Source organism: Ochotona curzoniae, unplaced genomic scaffold (genome assembly GCF_017591425.1).
Source record: "Ochotona curzoniae isolate NIBS_2020 unplaced genomic scaffold, NIBS_Ocur_1.0 scaffold_3223, whole genome shotgun sequence".
Lineage (NCBI taxonomy): Eukaryota > Metazoa > Chordata > Mammalia > Lagomorpha > Ochotonidae > Ochotona > Ochotona curzoniae.
Window position 1 is genome coordinate 6,519,803 of NW_024467108.1, and position 13,405 is coordinate 6,533,207.

The following is a 13,405-nucleotide window of genomic DNA, read 5'->3' on the forward strand; positions in this document are numbered from 1 at the left end:
ATTGCATTACCAGAAAAGCTTTCCTGCCAAATGCACAGCCCTATTACGAAACTGTCTGTCCACTTCACTTATGCCCTCTTATTTCTAGGAACAGTACATGAGCCTAAACATACACGGGGCTCAGTGCAACTGTGTGGAACTGGGGAATGTTTCTTACCCCTGACTGTAGAAACCATTTGCCTGCATTCAGAGTTGACAGGAATGTCCAATTGAAGAGGGAAGGATGTTGCAACGCTGCTTCTGGCAGGACTTCTCTGATATTAGTTGTTCTTCTCAAGTCATAGTCATGCATGAGGAAAGGCACATGATCTATACTGCAGGCAGAGGCAGAAAAGAGGGGCAGGCGTAGATAGGCTGAACTTAGCCATCTTGACAGACAGGATTCCCAGAAAGCCCTTCAAAGTTACAAGTCCTACAAAGGTTCCTTATTCTCTAAAATCTCAGCAAAGGACTAAGGATAAGTCATGTGCAAATTGTTGCATTTGTCTGTCCTTGGGATCAATATTTTATGACATTAACGATGGTGGAAAAAAAGGCTTTTACTTTATTTGGGAGTTTTTTGACATAAGGGAAAGAGTGGTTTTGGCAGTGGTCTGAAAATAAGCAAAATGAGGCTGAAGATAAGGCAGAGTCCTAGTTCCAGGAAGTACAGTATATAGGCTTTTACATCACTCACATAACCTACCTTCTTCTGACCCTCTTCCCAACGAGGCACCTGCCCCGAACATTTCTGGTCCTAGACCCTCACATCATTAGATAAGTTCCTGGTCCTGCTATTTGCATCAGAGAATCTCCTTCATAAAACTCTCTATGTCATTTCCATTAAAATATCTATGAAGAGAATAACTACAATGGTCATGAAGGAGAAGAGTAATGAGTTACTTTCCTACCATAAACACAGGGCAAAATAAAGGAAATAGATCTGTTTTCCATCAACTGACAACAGAGAGCACAAAATGATCACTGAGACAAAGGAAACAAAATAAAATACATCATTACATAGGCTGTAGGTGGCCCTTCCTGCAGGTAAATACCAGGATTGCAGTGCAGACACAGGGAGAGGAAGCCTAAAAGGGACCCAGCTATTTCAGAAAAGAAGAGAAAAAAATTAAAGTGGAAGTCAAGATAGAATTTGAGGATGAAACTACATTTTTTTTTAAGTTCCAAGGAAATAGGCATTAAAGTCCCTTGAATATATAACTAAACATTCATTCCTAATTTGCCTTTTGTCTCATAAATTTTCTATTCAAGATATTTCACATGACTTGAGTCATACATTATTTACCATTTTGTGGTTGATTTATTTCAAGAATCATCCATATTCTAACAGCCATGCTGCAGAAGACTTGATTCATATTTTTGGCTTAATAATAATCCATAGTATGTATATAGCACAAGGTGTTAATCCAGTCATCTAGTGTCAGACACCTGTTTCCACCTTTTAGCCATCGTTACTGTGCTGCAATGAACATAGACTCACTGATCCATTTTGGTTTACATTTTATATACAATATTGGGTCAAGGTTATTTAACTGCTTTTAATTTTCTTCCAAAAATCATTTGGCATAAAAAACTGAAAAAATAAAACATTTAATGGGAAAATAATAGAGTTCTTCTTTAACTCATGGATTACTTAAAGATGGGTCTAGATATCTTTCTGTTAACCTTGATACTAATTTCTAATTTGATTCCACTCTGAACATAGGATTCCTCTGTATGATTTAAATTCTTTCAAATCTTTTGAGGTTTCTTTATGTCCAGAAAAAGTCTATGTTGTTATATATTCTGTGAACACTTGAAAAGACTTGTTTTTTTTTCTGCTGTTCATTGGTTGAGTATTGTATAAAAGTCATTTAGATACTGTTGGTTAATGTTGGTCAGGTTTTCTCTAATTTTGATGGTTTTCTTTTAATAGTTGATGCTGTTTAATTCTATTTTTTATTTCTACTAATGATTACATCAGTTATTAAGATAACGATGTTGTTTTCTTATATAAAATTTAAAAACATAAATATGTGAGGCTGCCATTGTGGTGCAGCAGGATAGAAAAGCCACCACTTGTGAAATTAGCATCCTATATCTGGGACATTCACTACTGCTTGCCCAGGCCATTAGCAGGGAGCTGGTCAGAAGTCCAGAAGCCAAGATAGGAACCAATGCCTATAACGGAATGCCAGTGCCACAGGTGTGTGATTAGCATGCTATGCTTACATGCTAGTCCCCAGAAATGTTTTTGAGACTCCACTTTCAGTTCTTTTGGATATTTAACCAGAATTGAAACTGCTGAGTAATAAAGTGATATTTTGTTTAATTATTTGAGGAATGGCTATGGTAGACCAGGGAAATTTTAAAATCTATATGTATAGTCCAAGGCACACTTTTAAATCACATATAAACACTGAGCAATGTACAGTGGAATACTCTAACATTGCCTTGGAAAATAGCCCAGGTTGTGTATAGGTTTCCGGGGAGCACACAAGTGGGAAAGGCCAAAGTGGTACTGTAGAATCACAGAAAACAAAACTGGTGCCTGAACCTGGGCCCACAAATGTTGATCAAGCCATATTCTGAATCTAAGCTTGTTGATTCTGCCAGAAATAAACAAGAACCATAATTTTTTGTTATTGAAATGTTCAAGACACAATACAAAATCTATCAAAATCTCCACTTGAATGAAAAAAGATAACAGATCGGTGTCAACATCAAGAGAAATAGGTGTTGGAATCATGAGTAAATGATTTAAAATTAGCTCTAGAAAATAGTTATGAAATAAGTAAAAAGTAGAAAACCTTATCAAATAAAGAACTAAATGGAAAGTTTTTCAGACAAAAGTAAATGGTTACAAAAGCAAACTTTGTGCATCAAGAATAAAGAAAAAGCAATGCAGAGGATAAAATTTAAATAGTTCTCTTGAGATCGTAAAAGTTGTTTGAGGCAAAAAGCACACACTGTCTGAAGCATGTCTCAATTTTGAAATAAGAGAAAGGACTCAACTTGTTTGAGCTTCATTCAATTTGAAATGGTACGATGTTCAGTGTTAGATGGGATAAGTTTGTGTACATGTTTGTGTATTTCTGGACTTAAAAATGGAGAAATGTAACTAAAGTTACTCATTTTCAATAAATTTTGACCCCTCATATATATTTTGTAATCTCTAGAGCAATTAAAGCCAAAAGTTACACAAAGAGATACACTAAATATATACAGAGAGAGATTCTTAAAAGTTCACACAACTAACGAGAGGGTTGGAAGTAGGAAGCAGAGTAACATCAAAAGGAATAAAAATAAAATTAGTATTAGAATGGCAGATTTAAAGCATAACTTATCAACAAATATATTTCAACATAGAAGATCTAATGATACCAATTAAGACAGAAACTGGTAGAAATAATTTTAATACCATGAGCCATCTACATGCTGTCTGTAAGAAATTTGTCTTAAATATAGGTATAGGTAAATTAAAAGAATGCAAAAAAAATGTACTTTGCAAATTCCAATCAAAGAAAGCTTAGAATGTCTATATTTACATTAGATAAACAAAGAAAATTAGGCATTACATAAATTTTAGTTTTTAAACTGATAAAGGTGTACTTTAAAATTAATTTATTTGAGAAGCACAGCAACAGAGGGAGATCTTCCATCCACTAGTTAACTGCCCAAATTGCCACAACAATGACATATGGTCCAGGTCAAGCCAGGAACTACATCCTGGTCTTTCACATGATTGGCAATGTGTGGGAGTCTGGAGTATAAATGTGACAATGAATTGAATCATGCTCATACAGAAAGTAAATGCAATAGCAAAGGTTCTCTTATAAAAAAAGAAAGTATATTTTTTAGGAGAACAGAAGTGAGCCAAGAATCAGTTGAGATTGAAGCTGAGACTACAGGTCCTGAAGATAACCAGGTCTTTGGTTTTTAGGAGTTGGTCTTGGATGGAAGGCCTTACTGTGGTTTTGAAGTCACCTGGTCTGTAGATCATCTGGCCATATCATATCTATGTTAAACTTCTGAGTGAAGTTTTTTAAGCTTATAATTTGGAAAGAAACCTGGAATGTATTTTTCTCATTTCCCATAGTTAACCCTAAGTCGTCTCCTGTCTCAGCCGGCACCCAAGCAATTGAACCACAGCATCTACCTTGGTGAGAATAAGAAATTCTCTTCAAACAACAGTTCTTGGGAAGTTGGAAATCCACAGGCAAAACAAAGTTGGACCCTTATCTAACAAAATACATAAGTCAATTTGAAATGTACCAAAAGTCCCTGAAAGAAAATAGAGGGTAAAGTTTCATGACAACGACAATGATTTCAGATATGTCAACAAAAGCAAATAGTAGATAGATGGGACTAATTCAAACTTAAGAGTAGTTAAGGAGTCGATTACATAAGGAGCTGAGTACATAAGGAAGGATTATGTACACCGAGCTTGAAGTCACCAAAATAACAGAAAAAGACAAGTACAGAAGCACATGCCTGGAGGACCATGGCTCACTTTATGCCCATGACCACCAGGCCCTTCCATGAACAGATCTCCTAGAAGTTCTACTACAACAATCAGTTTCAATTCCTATTCAAAATACTCTGTTTATCACTGTTTGATATTTTCCAAAATCCTAGTCTTAGATTTAGGAAACACAGTCCTAACCCTGACTTTATCTTCTACATTTTAACCTTCTAGTTTAATTTGTTTCGCCTCTTTGAACTCAGATTCAAACCAGACACCTCTATGACACAGAATGCCCACTTTTCACTTACACTAACACACCCATCACAGAGATGAAGCCTTTCTACCTCCTCAGCCACACACTGACAAATATGCCATAATTACGTCTTTTGGTGCCTGTCTTTGCTCTTTTCAGGTTGCTATCCTTCTGTGATCATTTTTCATCATGGGTTGCCATATTTCAAAAAAATTACGCTATTAGTCCTCTAAAACCTACCATGACTACTTGCTCATGAAACAATTCAGTATCTCCACAGTTTGGCTTCAGTCTTACAACCATGACTCTTCCTCATATAGCTGTCCCCTGTCCTTGAAGTGCTTTACTTTTGGAATTTAAAATATATAACTTCTTTTTACAAATTTATATTTCTTATTTCTCATTTAGACACAAATGAACAGGTTAGTGAATAAGCTCTGGTCTTTGTATGGAATGCTCTCTTTCCCTCACCTATGACTGGTAAGATATTTTCTTTCAAGGTTCAATCCAAAAGCAATTTGAAACAGAAAAATATATTTTCTTCTTTTCAAGTATTAGGGAGTGGCTTTTATTACTCTGAGGTTATTGCACCTGACTAATTCTTGTTCTGCCATTATTTATAACCACATTGCCTCCTTCACTACTGGAAACATCTCTTAGGCATGACTATTTCCTACTTATTTGCATTTCCACAGGACTCAGGAGGAGGACAGGAAAATATTAGGTGCCAAGCATACGTTAGCTAACTATTAAGGTAGAATAAAGGGCTTAGTTGCAAGCATGGGACAAATTTGAATTATGTGTGCAGACTGTACAGACTGTGTTTTGAGAGTCTGTGACTGAGATTACTGAGTGTTGTAAGAGAGATGTGGCCATGTGAGTGAAACATACACACACAGGCAGAAATCTTCAGGGCCTGCCCTCTCCATTACCTCCTCCACGGAACTTATCCTCTCCTGCCCCTCCACCTCAATTCTTGCTTTCCTACCTTATATGTACATCAGTCTCCAGCCCATAAGCCCCAAATTCAACAGCTTTCTCAAAGGCCATCATGGTATTCTCTGGTCCATGCTGTGGAAGAAAAGTGTATCAGCCTTTTGTCTCACAGTCTTTCTTCCCTATATACCTTTGATAGTAAGGACAGAGCCAAGTAATAAAAGGGCTCCCTTAGTTCGTTCCATGTAGCTTGTCTGTATTCCTCCCTGTTCAACTGAATTCTGGGACTTTTCATTTGTAGCAATGTCACTGAACTTAGTAAACAGACATGTTCTGGCAGTTAGGTGGCTTGGATCTAGGTTCACCCTCTACAATTAACTTGCTTTCCTTTAAAATCAATTATTTTATTCTCTTCCAGGGGCTTGTATGTTGCTAAGGTTTCCTTTTCTCATTCATATTCCACACATGCCTGTACTCATATATGTTTATCATGTTCAGACCTACCATGGGTGCTCCTCTATGTGCAAAGAAGACTGGTTTTGGTGCCAAATCCTCTTTTTTCTGAATGCAGGGAGAATAAATCCCCAGGGGCATCAAATAAAGACATATGAGGATAAGAAGAAAAGGCAATCCAGTAGCCAATTGTAGAGCTGAAAAGGTTAGAAGGTTGAGGAAGTTGGGAGGAAAAGAAAAATACGGAATCATTCCAGGCAACTAATTATTCTAAACAAATAATCAAAATAAATCCCAGTCCATGGATTTTACCAACTCTGTGGACTAGTAAGTTTACTTTCTCTTATGGTCATATTCCACTTAGGCTACGGGGTTCGAATATAAAAGCACTGTCCAAATAAAAAAGCATTATTATGGCAAGATTTTTGACACTAGAGCTTACAAAGATGTCCCCAGCCCATTCCTCATACTGCCACATGCAAAGTATATCCATTATCTTGATATTATTGATCAGTTTGCAACATTTAGATCTCTGAGGATTTTACATTTTTGTACATTTCAAAGCTATCATTTATGCTTCAGTGACTTTCAAATCTAGTTCTCCAACTCTAACCTCTTAACCTTGTGAATATGTTACATTTCTTGAGTCTTTCTTTGTCATTATATGCCATCTTGTATCTTCTTACTCTAACTGAAATTGACAAAGTAAAAAAGAGGTTATTATTGTCCCCTACAAGTTCTTGACCCAGAAATACATTCTAAAATGTACTCCCCCACACAAACACAAGGGCACCACTATTCACCCAGCATTGACTTTGCCTACAGTCTCCCATTAATTACACAAATACTATTATAACCAAAAGTGAAAAACATGGGAGACCTACAGAGAAACAGTTCTTATTGGTTTGTCAGTAAAGCTAGTGACCAGTAACTCTGTTCTCACAGTGACTTAATGTACTGCTCTGAATCACTTTTGCTTCCTTTTACTAAGACAAAGAATAGAAAGGAAACCAGTGGCAGATATTTCTGCTTCTGCAGTAAGTCTCTAGGGACCCACAGGAGCCTGCTTTGAGCTAGTTAGATCTAATAAAAAATGTCTGGACCTAGTATCAGCTGAAACTAGTAATTTTTTCATTTTTTCCTACTTATTTTTTTAAATTTATGATACAAATCCATAGGTTCTCAGATTTCCCTTGCCTTCTCCCAAAACTTCCCCCTGCACACTGATTTCCCCTCTATTATTACAACAATATAGTCCTCCATAAGCAGTACTAAGTCCACCATTCTGCAACCTAAGTGTATCCTGACATTGCAGGTACGAACAATGGCAGAGTCCAGCATCCTATTGTTAAGATATATTTAACAGTTTCACTGGGTGTCCATCTTTGATTTGGAAGCAGAGATGCATCCTTGTGTCTTCACATCTGGATATGATAGTCTCTATTACACAGTTACTACACCTTCCCTTAAATGAAAAAGCCATAAAACCAGTAATATTGAATGGGAACTGAAAGTGTTATATTAGTACACTAGTAAAATAAAATCAAAAGGCCTCTACTGGACTCAGCCTTGTGGCACAGCAAGAAAAGCCACTGCCTGCAACACCAGCATCTTATTATACAGCAGCTCATTCACACTCCAGCAGTTCCATTTCCAGCCTAGCTTTCTGCTAGTGTCCTGAGAAAAGTAGGCCCTACCAGCTATTGGGAAGACCTGAAAGAAGCTCCTGGCTTCTGCCTTTGTAGCCTCAGCCACTGTGTCCATCTGGAGGATGAACCAGGGGACAGAAGATCTCTGTTTCTCCCTCTATAACCCTCTGTAGCTCTGATTTTCAAATAAACAAATCTTTAAGAGAAAAAAGGCCTCTACTGCCCCCTATCAATCCCTAGCTAGAAAAATATGTAATAGCAGAAAAGTCTTACTTTCCAGGAGAATCCCTCTTAGGAGAGGCCTGTTTAGTTACGGAAGTGCTATGACAGGCTATATGGGATGGCAGAGAACAGAGCATGCCTGAGTAACAAGTAAAAAGAATTTCAAAGGACAGGAGGATTACTAAGCTTCTTTTTTCTTTGAGGGAATATGCAATATAAAGACAGAGCTGAAAAGACAAAGTTGCACCCACACGACATACCTTCTCTTTCCAAACGGGAAATATAGCAGGTCAAAGGCCAGGAAAGCAGCACCATCACAGTTATGCTGCCCAGGTGTATGTAGGGAGAAAAGATCTGAGAGAAAACCAAAAGTCAGGTTAGACACATCTGGACAGATAGCGTCAAGTGCTATAGGAGGATGTTTACCTGCAGTGACAGCCCAAACGTCAGCCATTTATCATTCCAATACACAAACAACATAAACATAAAAAAGATGTGGAACAAAACCACCAGCACAATCAGGACCTGTAAAACAGAAAAGATCTTCTAACTTCCAGGCACTCATTTTGGGGCAGAACCATCCTCTGGAATTGCACATGTGTCTTTATAATATCAGGGATCTCATTTTAATATTTTAATCTACTCAGTTGTGCAAACATCCACTAGCATATGGACAGAATTATTTCTCTTCTTTGCCTCAAAGTCTTTTTTTACAGCATGGCTGGAGAAAATTATCCAGCTGTGTGTTCCAACGCCATTACCAGTATATGATCTCTAGGTACAGCTGAGCCCTACCATGGCTTGAGATCTTTCATATGAATTCAACAACACAATCGAGAAATCCTCATCACTTCTTTTTACTTCAATTATATACATAAAATATTATTCACCTAGAAATTATAAAAACTACATTTTTGACATAGGTTTTCCCCCAACAGATTTTAAACTTCACAAGTCAAGAATCATCATATTAAGATTATATCATCACTGCCTTGCACAATGACTGGCACACAGTAAGTACTGAATAACAAAAGAGCAATACTGTCTATCACAAGTATAAAGAACATTGAGACCAATATGGCATGCCTTTCTTCCTCTCCTTCAAATATATTTTTTTCTACATCTGTGCTGCTCTATACAAAGTTCATTCCTTTGATGAGTTTCTATATGTAAAATAACTGAATCCACAAATAATCCTCTCACAATTTAACTCTGCTACCATCAATGATAAATTCTGCCAAGTATTTAAGGAAGAGATATCTCTAAGCTCTCATAAACTCCCAGGGAGCAGGAAGAGAGAGAATATTTTCTAACTTACCTTATAAATGTTGCTACCCAAATCTAACAAGGACATGAGGAGAAGAGTGAACCACAGATCAGTCTATTGTATGTCAATGATGGGTGAAAAAAAAATCTTAAAATAACTGTAAGTAAACTAAATGCATCATAACACAAAGATAGACTTGTTAACTTAACTTATTTTAATCACACATCCTATTCAACACCAGACTGTGAATGACTTAATGGCTATCAAGAGAATAAAATGGCCCTCTGGAGAAATCTGACTATGTCACATGCAGCAACTCAAGAAGGGTCTTTGTTCTTCTGTATTACATCATCCAACCTGCTTTGGTACTTGAAATGTGAGGTGTGCTCTAAGCAAAATGTAACAACACTGCTTCCTGAAAATAGCCATTTGGTTTCCAATTGTTCCTAATTGGATTCTAAGCTTGGACTAGGCCCAACACAAGAGAGGAAATTGAAACTTAGTTTATTACAATCAACTGATAGAATGTGTCTGCGACTAAAAAGAAGTAGCAATGTAAGGTATTTGTCTAAGATGCAAATAGGATGGAAAAAATGGCCTCTGAGAGTAGTGAGAAAGGATAAACTTTGGGCTCAAGCTTGGGTTCATTTCCTTCAGCATGTCAGTTATAAGTGTTAAGTGTGATTGATTCAGTTACAATTATTTAAGTAGGTATCTTCTCTCTGGAGGAACCCTGGAAGAAAAAGTGACTCTGGGTGTCAAACTGAGTGCCAAGGAAAATAACCTATGGCTGCAGATGTCCTACCTTATGACACTTGTGCAGGTAGAGTTCAATTCTTTCCCGAAGCAACAAAACCCCAACTATCTGCAAGAGGAAAGAAGAAAAAGGAGGTTGTTTTGAAATCACCAAGCTGCTGCCCAAATCACTATTCTGTAGCAGTAAGCCACTACATTCACTTTTCAGCCTCTGGGAGTTCACCATGCTGTTCTTCCACCTTGCTAACCCTTCAGAGCCACTTTAAACATGACCTCCTGTTAGGAACTCCCACCAGCACCCCAGGAACATTATGAGATTTCATAATAATTCAGTTCCTGTCTACCTCATTCCCCCAGGATGGACTTTACACTTGCTTTTACTTGGAGTTTTAGACAACAGAGGTCACGGGATATCCTTCCCAAGTCACTGAAAAGCTTTTCCTTGAGAATCCAACGTTGATGCTGCAATTGCTGTCAACACTGGTAAATATTCAATCTCTGAGATCCACATCTGAATCCCACTGGTAAATATTCAGTCTATGTGAGATCTGCAGCTGAATCCCATTGGTAAATATTCACCTGAGATCTGAATCTAAATCTAGCCAGTCACTGAGTCAACCTGGGGCTGGAAACTGATAACAGGAGTTCTCAAATAACAATATTTATGACATGTGCACTGGTGTTTCTAACAAAATTATTCCACTTGTTCTTTGTTCATTCTGATAAAATATCATTTTATTAAATATTAGCATTCTAATGTGAAAAAGGGAGAAGCTAAATCACCTAAGTATAACAGCTGTAAACACACATTCCCCCCCCCTTTTTTTTACTTTTATTGCCATTGTATGAATCCAAAAGAGGTAAAGCAGAAAATATAAAATATATTGCTAAATATGCTGTTTTATTGGACAGCAGCACTTGTCTCCTCCTTAGCAGCTAACTATATCATTTCAGGCTTAATGTGAAAGAAAGTATTAGTATTTAGTGGCCAGATTTTGGCCCAAAACACATATGTCATTTCCATAGTTTCAACTAAAGGGAAGCTTCCAAATGGTCTGTCTATAGCATTCTCTGTTTCCAACTTTCAAAATGATTCTCTAAAATAGAAACTTTATGCCAAATGTTTTATCTTTATTTTCTGGCCTTTTGACATGTTACAAACCTAGCTCCTCAGCCATGGTTCCCTATCATTCTTCATTATACCTTACACCACACTAGAACTGACCCTTCCTTCTTCACAGCATATTCCATTATTCCATATTGTTCCCTCAACTCAGTAGGGTCTCTGACACTCCCAAATACGTATCTAGTGTCCCTCCATCCCAAAAAGCTTCCTATCTCACACTAGTTCTGTGAAGCATCCTGCTTAAAAATAGAAGCTGATGGGCCCACAGCGGCACCCTAATGGCAAAGTTCTTGCCTTGAACGTGCCAGGATCCCATATGGCCACCGGTTCGTGTCCCAGCAGTTTTCACTTCCCATCCAATTCCCTGTCTGTAGTTTGGGAAAGCAGTCAAGGAAGGCCCAAGGCCTTGGGACCCTGCAGCAGCGTGAGAGACCCTGAAGAAGCTCCTGGCTCCTGGCTTCAGATCAGCTCAGCTCCAGCATTGCTGCCACTTGGGGAGTGAATCAGCAGACGGAAGGTCTTCCTCTCTGTCTCTCCTCTTCTCTATATATCTGACTTTCCAATTAAAAAATAAATCTTTAAAAAAAAATGAAACTGCCTGTGTTACTGATTTCTGTATAACTGGAACTTCAAGACAATGTTATCTTTACATGATAATTAATCCATTCTGTTGAAAAAAAAAAGCAATGCCATCAGATTTGGAGAACAAGTTGTCCTGTATCATCAGACTGGTTGGTTATCAGCAGGGAAAGGGAATTGTAAAATCACAGAAATAGCCCTTTTCCTACATATGAGTAAAAGTGGAAGCAAAAAACTAACCCAATAGTGTCCACCTAACAACCTTGAATTTTCTGCAGACTTTTTTTGCTTGACAAAGTCAGACAACAGAATAAGGATTGTACTATTGACTAAAGACTTCTGCCAAAATGTCATTTATATCTGAGCTAGGTTACTAGCATTTCCAAAATTCAACAAATTTAACAAATTTATAAATTCCCACAAAGACTGGTGATTTGAAGCCATGGGTGTCTAAAATAACAATTCTTTTTTTATATAATGTACTTTATTTGATCCAATAAATCCAAATTATTATTATTATTATTACTATTATATGTCATCAATTCATATTATGGACATTTTCTTTTTTTCTAAATCTTGGAAATCTCCTGCATATATTATACTTAGAGCACACCCCAATTTGGATAGGCTACATTTCAAAGGCTTAGTCGCATCCAGAAATGCTGCATTGCACAGTTCAGGCTTAGTGTCTATACTACATTTTCTGACTCCCAAATGTATAATTTCTTATTTTGCTATCTTTTAATTTATTTATGTGATGTGGACAAATTTCACAAAAATTACACTACAGATGTAGGAGCTTACTCTTATTTCCCACTCTACCTACACCCTCCTCCTTCCTTAACAGGCTTACCACTCCATCAATACCAGTCAGGTAGAAAATAATAACACAAATAACAAAAAGTCAAAACAAAACAGAAAAAACCTACTATTCCTTGGGTGCATAAAAAAAGACTGTAACAATGGTCAAATCCCAGAATATCACTCCAGCATCTATAGATTACATGTTGGTACTCTATGTATTAGCCAGCACAGATTAAGGAAAACATATATTTGTATTTTTCAGACTGGCTTATTTCACTAAGCATAATGGTTTCCAGTTGCACCTATTTAGTTGCAAAAGACAATGTTCATTCTTTTTATGGTAAAATGAAATTCTGAATGAATGCTCAAAGAGGCTATAAAACAAGAATGGAGAAAGGATGTGCTGCCACCCTTTCAGTGGGCCAAACTGGTAAGACACACGCTCTAAGTGCTAGCCCACAGTCTCAGGTCCTTATGACTAACCAAGTAGCTGATATAAACCCCAACTCCACTTAGATATGAGTGCTATTTAGGTTTTTAAGTCTCCTAACCCCAATTGGATACCATTTCCCAAGCAAGACTAATGGGAAGCGTTACTCACCAAAAGTAATGTAGTATAGGCAGTCAGGGTCCCAAGTATGCTCAGAAAAATTATGGAACCAAAGACCCAGAATCCTGTTCCCAGAAAAAGGACCCTGAAAAAAATGTATTCCAATCTTTAAAATAGAGCAGAAGCCAGCAGACTCTCCATCTATGATAGGGACAAGAATGCTGAGGTATAAGAACATGGAGGGCAATAAGAAGAGAATCATCTGAAGAATGAACCACTAAATGGAAGATCTCTGTCTCTCCCTGTCTCTCTGTAACTCTTTCAAAATGAATCAATCTTTTCAAAAAAATAAAAAGCTAAATA

General features: G+C 37.3%; 1 protein-coding gene across 1 annotated transcript in view; it reads right to left on the bottom strand.

Annotated features, from left to right (window-relative positions):
- The window catches only part of LOC121145313 (glycerophosphodiester phosphodiesterase domain-containing protein 4-like), a 72,905-nt gene that overhangs the window by 26,625 nt on the left and 32,875 nt on the right, over positions 1 to 13,405 (bottom strand). Inside the window, exons 4-11 of the mRNA XM_040964043.1 lie at positions 13,094 to 13,187; positions 10,033 to 10,092; positions 8,387 to 8,485; positions 8,221 to 8,314; positions 6,703 to 6,780; positions 6,141 to 6,286; positions 5,689 to 5,771; positions 158 to 314 (exon numbers count right to left, since the gene is read on the bottom strand). Coding sequence (XP_040819977.1) covers positions 158 to 314; positions 5,689 to 5,771; positions 6,141 to 6,286; positions 6,703 to 6,780; positions 8,221 to 8,314; positions 8,387 to 8,485; positions 10,033 to 10,092; positions 13,094 to 13,187 — 811 coding nt within the window. The remainder of the gene's footprint in view (positions 1 to 157; positions 315 to 5,688; positions 5,772 to 6,140; positions 6,287 to 6,702; positions 6,781 to 8,220; positions 8,315 to 8,386; positions 8,486 to 10,032; positions 10,093 to 13,093; positions 13,188 to 13,405) is intronic.